Source organism: Giraffa tippelskirchi, chromosome 9, assembly GCF_054371585.1.
Source record: "Giraffa tippelskirchi isolate mGirTip1 chromosome 9, T2T-mGirTip1v1.2.pri, whole genome shotgun sequence".
Lineage (NCBI taxonomy): Eukaryota > Metazoa > Chordata > Mammalia > Artiodactyla > Giraffidae > Giraffa > Giraffa tippelskirchi.
In genome coordinates this window covers 154372806-154387383 of record NC_137283.1, presented here as the reverse complement: position 1 = coordinate 154387383, position 14578 = coordinate 154372806, and the positions used below count along the sequence as shown (strand labels likewise).

General features: G+C 34.5%; 1 protein-coding gene across 30 annotated transcripts in view; it reads right to left on the bottom strand.

Annotated features, from left to right (window-relative positions):
- The window catches only part of SCAF8 (SR-related CTD associated factor 8), a 212560-nt gene that overhangs the window by 152598 nt on the left and 45384 nt on the right, over positions 1-14578 (bottom strand). For 22 of the 30 annotated variants that reach the window (XR_014065147.1, XR_014065145.1, XR_014065143.1 and 19 more), the window contains 6 exons: positions 12073-12117; positions 8028-8189; positions 6651-6804; positions 5641-5771; positions 2721-2897; positions 1091-1170 (listed from right to left, as the gene is read on the bottom strand). Coding sequence is in view for 14 of the 30 variants with exons in the window: in XM_081529221.1 (XP_081385347.1) it covers positions 1091-1170; positions 2721-2897; positions 5641-5771; positions 6651-6804; positions 8028-8189; positions 12073-12117 (749 nt within the window). In the remaining 16 variants the exon portion in view is untranslated. The remainder of the gene's footprint in view (positions 1-1090; positions 1171-2720; positions 2898-5640; positions 5772-6650; positions 6805-8027; positions 8190-12072; positions 12118-14578) is intronic. The other 8 variants (XR_014065148.1, XR_014065149.1, XR_014065150.1 and 5 more) reach the window with 1 other exon arrangement.

Here is a 14578-nt window from a genome sequence, read left to right as displayed (position 1 = left end):
GGGGCAATCAGGATGGTGAGAAGTCCTGAAACAGTTGGGAAAAAGTGTACTTCATCTGGAGCAAATAAACCTAAGGGGAAGAATGATACCTATCTTCAAATACTGAATGGCTATGTCTCAACAGATTATGGAGCAAATTTGCTTCCTTGCTTCAGAAAGCAAAATGGATCAGTATGTAGAAAGCAAATCGCGTAGGATTCAGTAACTAAAGATCAAACCGTATTAACAACTACTTAACTCTGTGTCATAGAAGGCATTAAGACAATGGATAAATAACCTATCAGGACTGGTACAGGAGAGTCTTACATTGCTCAGGACACTGATCTACAGGATCTCAAATGCTCCTTAGAGCTTTAAAAGTCATAGTCTAAAACATTAGTTCTTAATTTTTCAAGTAGAATCTCTTTATCGTAAGCATATAACTGCATTTATATATATTATATATTTTAATATACTATCACAATATAGAAAACTAATAACCACTGAAATAAGACATCCAGAGGCTTTCCCCACTCATCATCCCTTTCCTGCTTCCCCACCTTCCACCTTCCTCTCCACATCCTCCTTCCCACTGGTCGTCTCCTGAACTCTCACAGAACCTAAGGCTCTGCACAACTGTTTGGGGTGAGGAAGTAGGGGAATCACACAACCTATTTCTTTAACAGACAAAATCCCTACAACCCTGTTCCTTACTTCTAATCAGTCTGATCCATTCCCAGAATTTACTGTATGCTTCCTAGAAGCAGCCACTGACACTAGAAGCAAACTTCTTCCTCCTACTGTTTCAACTGAGCTAAATAACCTAAAGCTTAATATAGACAACAGCAAACGTTACAACCAAATTTGTCAAGACTTTTCAATTTTCCAGTGAAGAATTTTTATATATACCAACTATCTGCAAAGTTCTTAGAGTCAAAACAATAGAGGTAGGCAACAGGCAGCAACTCCCCCATCTTTCTATGTGAGAGCCCAAGAGCCTGAAACCGTACTCAAAGTATACCGAGTAGCTCAGACGGCAACGTCCCACCCAACGTTATAAAGGCAACAGAAAAAATTAATGGTTTATGAAGAAAAACATAACAACTCTTACAGTTGAGAAGCTGGAATTTCCTTCTTGGGTTCTTCACTATGCTCAGAATCTTCCCCAAAATCAAATCTATCCATCAACTTCTAAGTGGGGGAGAAAAAAAGAGGGAGAGAAAGAGACAAATTTAAAAGTACTTTACACAAATACAAGTTACAAATGCTATTCTGAAGATCAATGACATTCCATTAATTTATCTCTATCATTTAAAATGTAACTATTTCTTTCATATAATTTTATTGTTACATACTGTTTATTTCATATAATTTTATTGTTTATTGTTATACTGTAATAAAACATTTTGAGTGGACCTTTACTTCTCTTCAAAGAATTCTGCCAGACATTGTCTTATGAAGCAGAACAATCATGACACATAGGATAATTACCAATACTTTAACTTTATAGAAAAGAAGATTAGGATTTAAATAATTGAGTGGCTTGTCAAGAGTAAAACAGTTTCATTTAAAAAAAAAATCTAGAACTATAATCAACAGATCTGTTACTAGTACAGTTCTCTCAGAATGCTCCACTGCCTTTTAAATGATCAATTTAAAGGCTTTTTGAAAGCTGCGGCCTAAAAAAGCCTAAGTAATATAATCTAATAAATCAATATTTATATTTCTATCAAAATAACAGCAGAAATAAAAAGACTACAGATAACATTTCCAAGGTATAATATTCCTATAATCAGCAAGAATACTGAGGATATCTCACAAGTAACATCCAAGATTTTCAACTCTGAAAACACTATTCTTTATAGTTGTACCTCAATTTATCATATTACAGTATAGTTAACAACTTGTAAAGAAGCTTTCCTTTGAACTTTCATATACTTTACAATTTTAATTTTAGCAGGTTAAAATTATAGGACAGACACTATAATTAATTTATTTGTAACATCCAAAAAAATTAGCTCAAAAATAATCATTTGTCTCAATAGTGAATATACAATTTTACTGACCAGCTTTCTTTAGTCAAAAGAATATAAATGTTTCAAATGGATTTATAAAATTACTTAAATTTCTTTCAGAAATTTGAATCTTTTGTAAAATTTATTTCTTAAACAGTACATGTGCATGTGCTAAGTCGCTTAAGTCATGTCTCTTTGTGACCCCATGGACTGTAGCCCGCCAGGCTCCTCTATCTATGGGATTCTCCAGGCAAGAATACTGGAGTGGTTGCCATGCCCTCCTCCAGGGGATCTTCCCAATTCAGGGAATGAACCCGTGTCGCCTGCACTGGCAGGCAGGTTCTTCACCACTAGCGCCATCCGGGAAGCCCCTTATACAGTGCTATGTTTAGTCACTCAGTCATGTCCGACTCTTTGCAACCCCATGGACTGTACCCAGCCAGGCTCCTCTGCCCATGGGGATTCTCCAGGTAAGAATATTCGAGTGGGCTGCCATTTCCTTCTCCAGGGGATCTTCCCAACCCCCAGGGATTGAACCCAGGTCTCCCACATTGCAGGTGGGTTCTTTACTGTCTAAGCCACCAGGAAAACCCTTATAGAGTACAATGGATGTTAAAACATAAAACAGTTCTATGGTAAAATGTAATTTACATAATTGAAATCTACATGACAGTATAGAAAAATTCAGTTCTCCATATAGAACAGATCTGTTATCCTCATTTCTACCTTGTTAAAAGACACCCCCTGTTCTAGGGGATTAAGGGTGTTGGCTGCCGCGGCTGCTGCTGTAAGCTGTGCTGTAAGAGCCTGCAGCTGGACAACCAGACCAGCGTCCAGGGCCTGCAGGATGGAGGGCTGTGGCTTCTGCTGCTGGATCTGTAACGTCTGTATTAGCTGCTGAAGCTGCGGGGGGCGTGGGGAGAGAAAAGAAAATGATTACAAACAGCTGTTGGGTTTTACCCATAAGAATGCTCATCTAAAACTTTTAGTCCATAAAACTTATCATTCTACAGTCTAGACACCAAGAAAAAATGTATACTGACTCAAAACAATTCACTTCTAAAGTTAAGATTTTTGTGTGTGTGCCATATCTAACAGTTCTAAATAGGTTTGTCTTTACTTCTGGAAAGTCAAGGAACTTTAAACAAAATAAAACTGACCATACCATGACAAACAACAAAATAAAACCTCATCACAAGCAGACTAATTTTTTTCACTAAGCTTTTCATTCCCTTCAATGAACTCAATCTCTGTAAAAGGACAAGCACTTACAACAACTGGCTTTTGCTATCATTCAGATTTACCATCTGACAACACATTCCTGAGAGGAGGAAAGAAAATAAGGAATCTTCCCTTGGAGCAGTCTGAAACTAAGGAAATGAAAGACAAATAGTGTCAACAAGAGTTGAAAGCAACCCCTGTCCCCCCTCTATTTACCTTCTCTCTTAAAAAATGAAATAACAGTAAAATCCTAAAGATATTTCAGTTAAGTAAGCCCTACATATATTCCAGAAGTAATTACTTTCCTACTTAAGATGACAGTAAGTGAAATAATTCCATACCTATCCCAAATAGCAACATTGGAAAACAAACCAGTCTTCACCTATCAATAAACATTTACTACAAACTACTAACGTGATAGGAAAGAAAGTACAAAAATATATGATAGTTGAGCTACTGCACTAAAGAAGCTCCAAAACAGACAGGATGGATGACTAAAAGAAGGGAGTGTTATAGGGAAGAAAGAAGAAAGGAAGGAAACGTCTTCACACATTTTAAATGCTCCTTCTGACACCGGCATCACCCCCCCACCCACGCCCCATAGCACTGTTATCCTTTTGGTCACCTAGGTTCAAAGTCTGCAGCGTCCTACTTCTTCCTCTAGTCTGACTTCGTATCTTAGATTATTGTGTCTTCTTGACTCTTTGTACTATTCTTCTAGAATACCCACTCTCTTGCCAAAAGTACTTTTTAATAGATACCTTTTAAAATTAGATTTGTTTTATGGATTCTTTTCAAAATGTCATAATCACAGAAAGTTAGTAAATTCTACAATTTAATCTAATATTCAATTTGGTTTCACAACTGTCCCCAAAATGTAGAAACAGGATCCAATGTAAGACTAAATAAATGAACTGGTTCCATTTCTTTTAAGATTGTCTTTTTAAAGAGTCCACAACTGTACTATTTTTCACATATGTATTACTGCTTTTCTATTATCACTGTTACCAACAAATATACTCCTTATCTCTAGATTTCCCTTTTTTCCCATCCATTCAAGTACTTTTCAGATCATGTGACTTCAACATAAAAATCTCTGGCAACTCCTCACTGCTTAGTACATGAATCCTTCACTTCTCAGCCCAGGTCCCACACTTAGGTTTACCATTTCAATGTCATTACTAGTAACTTACATACGTAGACTACCTTATCTTCTAGAAAACTCAATTCTAAGATATCTTCTCTATGTCCCAACATTGTTATGCCTCTATACATCAGTCATTCGTTTCACAAAATATACTGAATACCTGTTATAACCCAGACACTGAAAATACATCAGTGAGCAAAACAGAAAAACTCCTTGCACTTGTACAGTATACATTCCAGCGGAAAGAAACAGTGAATGAAACAAATGAGGAAGTTACATGAGATATTAGGTGCTAAGGAAGAAAAGAAGGCAGGTGACAAAGAAAGGGAGCAGAGGAGATGAAAGGCAGCATTTGCGGTTTTAAGTAGCTGTCTGAAGGCCTTACTGAGCTAGCATTTAAACAAAGACAGGAGGCTGAAATGTGTGAACATGTGGGAAGGACAGCTCGGGGAGTTTTACTATACAGATCACAATTAATCTGGTTTTAAAGGATAAGCCTAAAAACAAACAAACAAACAAAAAACCACAGATGCCAAGGAAAGACAATCTCATATCTGCCATAACAGGTTCTTCAAATATCACTTTGTCAAAGACGCTTTCTCTTGGCTACCCTAACTCGGACCCATTCCCTCCAAACCTAGTCACTCCAAACATCTGCCCTGTTTTAAGTCATATGTGCTAAGTCGCTTCAGTAGTGTCTGACTCTGTACAACCCCATGGACTGTAGCCCACCAGGCTCCTCTATCCATGTGATTCTTCAGGCAAGAACACTGGAGTGGGTTGCATTTCCTATTCCAGAGGATCTTCTCAACCCAGGGATCGAACCCACATCTCCTCCATCTGCACTGCAGGCAGGCAGGTTCCTTACTGCTGGTGCCACCTGGGAAGTCCCTTTAAGTCATATATCTCTATCTAAATGATGTTTTATACCTCTTTAATGTCTGTCTCCCCTAAGACAGGAAGATATCTTCTCCAAGGCAGAAGGCTTCCCAGTCTCATTACTGGATTAACAACAGCACCTAACAATGCTTGGCAAAACTATGTGCTAAATCAATTATTTTGGTGTAGAATGAACTACTTGTAAAATAATCTTCAGTGATAAAAATATACATGATGCATTATTAAATTAAACAAAGCAAGTTACAAAGTATTATATGTAGTTTGGTCATTTTTAAAAAATTTTAAAAAAAACACTCTTTAGGTGGTACATAATGAAACAATGAATTAGGAAAACAATGAGTTCTAAATCATGTTGACATAACAAAAAAAGCTGCTCACCTGTTGGCCTTGAGGACTTTGTAAGATCTGAGCTACTGCTGCAAGTGTGTCTGTATTTGTTATCTGAGACACCCACGGATCAGGTAAACCTTGGACCACATTGGCTGGAGTAACAGGTGTCACAGGAGTTCCTTTTAGAAAGACATCAAACCCGTCCCCAATAAATATGTAAGTAAATAAATAAGACATGGAAAATTAGATTTGTTCTGTCACTTTTATAAAGTATGTACAAATTCATATAAATTTATTGTCTTCATCTTTAAAAACCATTACAGAATTGAGTTCGTTAAACAAAACGGCAACAACAAAAATGACCAAAAGAGCTTTTCATGCTTATTCTCAATTAACTAAGCTACTATTTTAAAGGAGCCTACAATACTCAGAAATCATTAAATACCTTACTAAAGAAGAAAATTCGAGGAAATATTCAAATTCAATCTCTGATGAAAAAAGTATTATAAAAGTGTATGTAAAATTATTATTGTTCCAAAATGTGTATGTACATAACCCAAAATAAACATATATCAAAATGTTAACAAATGTAATTCTTAGACTATGTTTAAAAAAAAAAATTCAAATGTCATTTAAATAGTTCAAAAAAAACCTCTATGATTTTGAGATTATTACTCGTTCTTGGATCCATTAAATAAGTTTTTTCAGGGTTCTCTTTATATATTAAGTACACTTAGCTCACTATGTACATCAAGTAGATATATATGCAAGTTTGAAAGATTACCGTGTAAATCAGGAATAAGTTAACTGACATACCAACTTCCCAAGCTGATTATGTATGTTTCTAGGAACTTTAAAAGCTTAGCTTTTTAATTTTTTGGAAAAGAATGAAACTCAAATATAATTTATGATTTTATTTTTCCTTCAAATTAGACTTCCTTTCATCTACCTAAAGCGAAACAAATTCTCCTGCACTGTCAAATTATTATTTCATAAATGAATAACCGCCTGAAATGCACGAGTAAAACACTCAGAAAATCTCTCTCAAAGCAACATACCTGGGGTATTGCTCATAGCAGCAGTAGTACTGGCCAGAACAGGTGTGACAACTGGAGGAGGGATCCCTGCTGCCATATCCAGAAGAGGCTGAATAATCTCGCTCTTAAATACATTATTCTTCTGCCATAAGTTTAATACTCTCACTATTTTACTCTAGAGGAAAAAAGAAAAATGATTATTTTTATTTTTTTGCTTTCAAAACTTTGGAACAGTCTTATCACAGAGGCTCCTCAGGCCGTGGATAGGAAGGATGGATTAAAATACTTCTTGGACACTTAATGGAGTTCATGCACTGAGATTACAGTATCAGTATAATCTTTCCTACTGTGGTTATAAAAAATCCCTATATACTAAACTTCATTATAAATGACAAATATTATTATGAAGTCTACAAATTCAAGACTGACTTGTTCATTGTAACTGACATAAATCTAAGTCCAAACTAGTGAAATTCCTAAATCAAAGTGTTTAAGTTACTTCAAAAATGTTTACAGAAAATTTCAAATGAGTTATTTTAGGTGGCATTCTAAGATATTTAACACTCAATTATGATGGATCACATTAAAACTGGAAGCGTTCTTTCTGCCTGCAAAGAATCATCAATGTATCAAGGTTAATTAGAAGAAAAAATATCTGTCTCAAGAGGCATATCCAAGAACAGTTCAAAACTAATGCCACAATAATACATTTTCTCCGTATCTATCCACTATAACAAGACTTTTTTCTGATTCAAGACTGTATAACAGTTATTAAAAATAAAAACTACCTAATCTTATTGTACTTGAGAGGAGGTAAAAGATTTGTGGTAAGCTTTTAAGTCTGGTTGCTTTTCTTTCACCTGTTCTTACTTTTCCTACAAAATCAACACTAAAATCAAGTCTGTCAGAATAAGGACACTAAATTTCCAAGTCAGCATCCAAGAAACATAACCTTCTACTATCCCGGTTTCCAGCACTAAGAAAAAGCTACCATAACAAAGGAATTTTGATATGCAACTATTGTCTACTAATTACTTGGTAAATTCATTTTCCACAGACAACTAAGTAGGTAAATATCAGCTCATGTCAAATAACCAAAATTACAAATTGGTTGTGCATATAAAGAAATGAGATTTTAGGATAATTACAAATGCTTATTAGAGCCAGTTTCTTTAATACCAATGGCTTTAATAAATTAAAAAATAGCAAAATCAACTATATCTTTCATTCTGTTTAAGAAAAGTCTAGTAACAAAAAGAAACATGAACAGTGCCATAAGTATTCAAATTCAGGATAACAAACAAATGATAATATAAGATGATAAATTATGATAATGTTAAGTCTTATTAAAACCAAAACGGTAATTACTGCACCAACTTAAAAAAAAAGGCAGCATACCTTGTCATCTCCAGGGCAACGGTATAAATTCTGGAAAGTGCTAATGATGTTATTACTAAATCTGGGTGCAAACACATCCTTTTCTTGACCAAACTGATGTCGAGATTGTCGTACAATAGAGTCAATAACATAAAGTCCAGGTACCTTATATTCTGGTTTACACTGATGAAAAAAGAAGAGTGGGAAAGGAAGCAAATGAGGTTAAAATTCTCAACAGACAAATGTCACCATAAATCTTATAAAAACACAAACACACTGCTCACGCTGAGGTGATGAACATTCAGAGGTTGACCATTCCACACCATCTGTCTCTGGGATGGCATTTGAAAGAATCTACTTTGGCTACTCTACATATTCAGTTCAACTGCCAATCACCTAACTTCCAAAATAGCCCTGCGTAACTGGCTTGAACAATAAAAACCAAAAGGTATGGTTAAAATTAAAAAAAAAAAATTGTTTAATGATTTTTGAATTCAAGCAGTGACTTCAAGAAAGAAAAGCTCTGGTAAAAAAGTACTGCCAACAAGCCTTAGACTTCATCTGAAAAACACACAGCAAAAGGATCTCTATACTAATGAAGGAAGGGATCAAATGGCAAATTACAACATTCTAAACACAATGAGCCTGAAGTTTTAAAACTTTTCTCAAATGCAAACCTGTATGAAAGATAAGACACTACCATTATGATTCTAAAAATCTGTCCTATGAAAACATGCTTTAGCTACTTCACTGATCAGTGTTTCTTATCCTTCTTATAATCTGAAGAATATGAAAGTCTCCTGGGATCTTCCTAAGCACAATGAAGAATCCTTCACCATCAAGTTCACTGCTTCAATTTTTTCCATATTCAGAAGCATGAGAAAACCTGCCTCCCAAATACATTCTAATTAAAATGAAATTATGGCTGCTAGAGAAGGCAATGGCGCCCCACTCCAGTACTCTTGCCTGGAAAATCCCATGAACGGAGGAGCCTGGCGGGCTGCAGTCCACGGGGTCACTGAGTCGGACACGACTGAGCGACTCCACTTTCACTTTTCACTTTCATGCCCTGGAGAAGGAAATGGCACCCCACTCCAGTACTCTTGCCTGGAGAATCCCAGGGACGGGGGAGCCTGGTGGGCTGCCGTCTATGGGGTCGCACAGAGTCGGACACGACTGACGCGACTTAGCAGCAGCAGCAGAAGCAGGTTCAAATTTTGAGTGTAATTAGGTAAAGTATTTCACCCAGAGTCATTTCACAGAAGTCATATATAGCACTAAATCAAAACTGCATTCTTGAAAAATTTCTTAAACCCAAGGACCAGTGAGTAAAGGATCTTCAATCCACCTCCAACACACAGATAACATGTTTCTAAACAGTATTTTCAGTCAAGACAATGAGTGATTTCATTCTGCAAAAAGATTAGATGATCCATCATTTGTTCCTTCAAATCCCTTCTTCTTAAGGTCATTATTGAGAAAACGAAGAGACTGATAGCACCAATTTATAAGTATCTATTGCAAGGTTCTGGCTGTCTAGTACTTGAAATATTTAATTAAAGGGCAGTAATGTTGATGTGTGGACATTAAAGTTTTAGGTTTAACCAACCAAAGATTCAAAACTGTGTGCTCTGTTGAAAGTTATTGTTTTAGAAGTCTGAAACAGTTTTCACTGATGTTCCCCTCAAATCTAGCATATTTGTCCCTCAGTTCATGTATCTGGCTTATTTTCCTTTGACTACTGTACATGCAAATAATTATCTACCTGGCCAGGCAAATAATACATCCAGTAAAAAAGCTGTTTAAATTTAATGAAAAGCCAAGACATTTCTTTGTTAAAAGTCATCTATTCCTCAATACTAGAAAAATAGACAAAATCATCTCATATATAATGTATTATTTTATAGAAATGATTATCTTGAGAGTAAGGCTAAATAAAACTGTTAAGTTGCTGGTAAGAGTTTTTCAATACTGAGCGGTTAAGTAATAAAAGCAATTAGTGTAGTGAGTTTAAAAAGAACAAGTACACCTTTTTCTTTGATTTACAACAAAAATTCTTGATTATAAACTCACAGTACGTAAGAATCATGAGTACACAACACAATAAACGGGCCTTTCTTCCCTACTGTGAAGATTCCAAAGCTTCAAAAATGTTAGGGGTTTTAGTATTAAGCTATAAAGATGAACACTTCTTTCACAATACCTTTAGAAACACCATATTATGATGTTACAGTATAGAATTTCCTTCACTGATAAGACTAGGTATTTTTATCTGCCTGCCACATAAAATGGCAAAAAAAAAAAAAGGTTTTGTATGATTTAAATGTTGTAGAAAAGCTTTAAAATAACAGTATTTGGTAAACTTGGCTACGTTACCAACTAGAAACTTGAGAGAAGAATTAAGACAAAAAAAATCTGAGATGTTTTTCAACTGTTTCTTCAAGTTCTATCAGTAGCAAAAACACAAGAATTCCTAAGCCTCCAATGTCATGAGGGATTTTTTTTATACTTTGAATTAATTGTGGCTGTACTTACAAATCACTAAATGATGCTGACAGTAGCATGTAAGAAAAGAGAGTTGTTTCAGGACACAATTATACCTGATACCAAACGAATTCTGAAAGTGAATACTGCATGCTTCCAACAGAAGGAGAGGAAAAGGAACCTTTCCCAGAGAGCCAGAGCATTCAGTGCTCAACAAGGTCTACTCTCAGGGAAGCCTGGCGTGCTGTAGTCCATAGGGTCGCAAAGAGTCGGACACCACTGAGAGACTGAACAACTCTCAGGAGAAACTTTTAACCAGAAGCTGATCTGCTTTGGTGTGACCAGAGCCTAAATGACCCACCCTCAGGGAATCAGAACCTGCATTTCAACAAGATCCCTAGGTAATCTGTGCAAGTTTCTTATGCACAAAAAAAAGTTCAAGACACACTGTTTAGACATTTGAACCTTTTTTAAGTTTTATAACAATGAAATTTTCTAACCACAAACATTTCTATCTTATAGTTAGATTTACCTGAAACACACAGCATACCTGTTATTTTACCCTATACCTTAAGCTTCAATTCACTAGATGTTCATCTCAAAATATGTTTTACCAATACTTTTTAAGTTTTGAGAAAACAAGATGTTAAGAGGGGAAAAAAGTTGAATCACATAAAAGTTAACTGATTTATTCAAGATTATCCAGATAGTTTAGAGATGCAGTAATACCACTCTGATCCACGCACCCTCCTCCAGTCAACTATTTTCACTCAAGAAACACACTGCAATTTATGTCCTTTGATTTACCTCTGATTATTTACCTCTGATTCTCAAACTGGTTCTGCTTCTAGGCAAGTGAACAAAGGGCAGAATATAAAACTTCAATTCAATGACAGATTTCCTACAGTATCATTTTACAAATTCTAAGTCTTATGGTACTCCTGCCCCAAAAAAGTGGCACAAATAAGGCACTGATCACAAAGGGGCAAAGAAATATAACCTAGTCACCTTGGGCTCTGGTTACAAAAAAAATTACTAAATGTATGCAAAAACAGCTGTTTTAAACTTCGTCTCCCTCTGCCTACCCTGGAAAATGGAACTTCAGGTCTAATAATAAGATGTAGAGATGCATACTGCCCTAATGGATGAGACAAAATGAATCAGCAGAAGAAAAGTGGCTAGCATTTTTACTACATTTTACTACATCTTATCTACAAGGAAGACTGGTCTCTAGGCATTAAGCTTGAAATGAATAAGGAGAATTTCTCTAAAGGCTATATAAAAAGCAATGAATCTAAAATTTCATTAAAAAAATCATATTGAAATATTTTCTTCACAGAACAGATGCTCACTATGGCAATGCAAATTAACAAACACATCTACCTGAAAGCTTTCATTTTTAGAATTATTTGAAAGGCAGTTTCATTTTATTTTTTAATTAGAAACTAAAACAAATGGAATCACTTTTGAACAGTCATCAAAACAATTTAAAGTTGGTTATTTGACTGAAAAGAGACTAGCACAGGGTGTCAATCTATAGTTACAGAACATTTAGCATATACAGGGAAAACTATATACTTACTTTCTGAATGAATTTCTCAACACTCTGTACCACATGTTTATAGAACTAAAAGAAAAAAAAGAATTCTCGTTTTAAATGTTTGATTAGAACTTTCCTGCTAAATATATGGTTTAACAAAGCTTCAAGGGTCTATCAACAAAGCAATGAATTTTAATCATGAATTGTGAAATAAACTTAACATAAACAAACATAAACATGAACACTAGCTGTGGCCAGTAAAGTTTCTTGAAGTAGGTATATGGTCAATATATCCAAAGTGTGTTACATGCAAAATACTGGTGGGTAAGCCACTGGTAAATGTACATTCTTCCTTCCTGGAAGGAAAAGTAAAGATCTCCTATAGTAACATTTTATTGGCTAAGTTAGGTTAGTACTAGAAAAATCAAATAACTGAAAATAAAGAACATTAATAAATGTACACAAGGGAGTTGTTTTCATCTTCATTATCTTCTGCTTCTCCTAGAAAATGAAACTAGCAAGTATATATAACAAAATATAGAGATGTACAATGTTCATATGGATCAGCCAAAATGAATTCAGCAGAAGAGAAGGGAGCACATGAATTAAAAATCAGAAATGAGCTTTTATCAATTATGAGAAAATCCTTTACATTTAAGTTTTATAAAAACAACACTATGAATAAACTTGAAAATGAATAAAATGAAAATTGTAGGTTGAACAAAAACTATCTGGAATTTGCACCTAATAGCTCAATGGCAATTGCATAATCAACATATTTCTGTTTAAAAAACTAGCCTCAATTGTGCTTCATTTTATATTTGTGATCCCATAATTTATGCTTTTAAGGGACATGCACTTAGACTGAGACACAAGAACATTCAACTGCAGCATGAAATCCAACATTTATAAAGTAAAAAATAAAGGAAACCCTCATTAATCATATTCACCAAATCAAAATTTACAATAAAGTTCCCTTACTGCAAAGTAACAGTCTCAACAGTTTAAGTTATTTAAGCCAAAAAAAAAAACAAAAACAAACCACCAAAACAACTACTTAAAAGTTATTAGGCACTTCATAAATAACTAAATATTTTAAATCAATATATAAAATACCATTTACACACTGAGTGGTTTTTATTAAATAATAGTTCTTCTGGAAAACGTCTTGCCAGAGCTTCTTACTTCTAGTTACTTTATGTACGATTTGTAATTCTGAGTAAAACAGCTTACTAAATGTTAATTCAAAGATTTTCAATTCACATAGGTCTTTTTCCATAACAGGTTATCAGAGGTTTTCTTGATAGTATGCAATGGTAACAAACACCCATCAAAATAATCATCTCTTAACATTGACAAAAAGCCAATGACTTATCTTAATATGAAACACAGTATCATTTAACTGAAAAGGTAGTTGAAATATCAATTTATATATGTATCAAATGCAGTTTAAAGTAACACAGTACTGCAAAACAGTTGGTCTAAACTCTTCAAAAATGTCAATGAAAAGCAAAACAAAAACAAAGCCAAAGGCTGGGTAAAAGGATAAATCCATGACAGGATCTTAACTGGATCCCAAAAATGTACAAGTACAGGGATTAGCTACTAAAGTTAGTATTGAGACAACTGATAAATGAAAGTGTAGATTATATTAGATAATAATGTTGCATCAAAGTAAAATTTCTTGCATGGGATGTGTTTTGTTGATCTATGAAATCTCTTTGCTTTCGGACATTAAAATTCCAGTATTTAAGGATTACGTGCTATTCTAAATGAATTCTGAAATGAGTTCTCAAATGACTCAGTCAAAAAAACCTGATGAAGTGTGTGTATATACACGTAGAGAACTAACCAAATGTACTGGCCAAGATGCTAATACCTGGCAATTCTAAGTGGCTATGTATTGCTCATTGTATTTTGCAGCATGCTTTTATTTTTTCAAAATTAAAAAAACTAAGTACCAGTAAATCAAACTAGTATAGTAAACCATGTTTAGACTGTAAACCATGTTTTCTTTCTTGACTGAGAGAAAAACAAAAATCTAGCTGTTTTTATTCTGATTGTTGCAAATTACTTTTCTTAGACCCTTCCAACATCTGAAAAATGGAAACAATGTTAATACCTATTCCTTAAAGTTCTTCAATTAAAAGGTATTCTGTTCAACAAAAGGTTTTATTAAAATCCATCAACCATTTCACAGAACAAAAATGATAATCTGTATGTTTGCACACTCTCAGGATCATGATCATAAAAACCAGACCACAATGAAGGAGAATAAAAAGAAAGCACTAGAAACTATTACTCTATATTGAACTTATCAGATTCACTGAAAAATCACTTCTTTGAAGAAAATTCTCTAGGTTAAACATGTTTATTGTTCACTATCCTTATCTCTCTTTCATATTCTACATGTAAATACAGAAATTTGAACTCTAATACTGTTAGACATTGATTACAAGTATAAAAACTAAGGTTTGGCCATTAGAACACTACAAAATCAACTATCTAAATTTTCTCCTAATAGAGACTCTCTGTGAAGAATCATCTG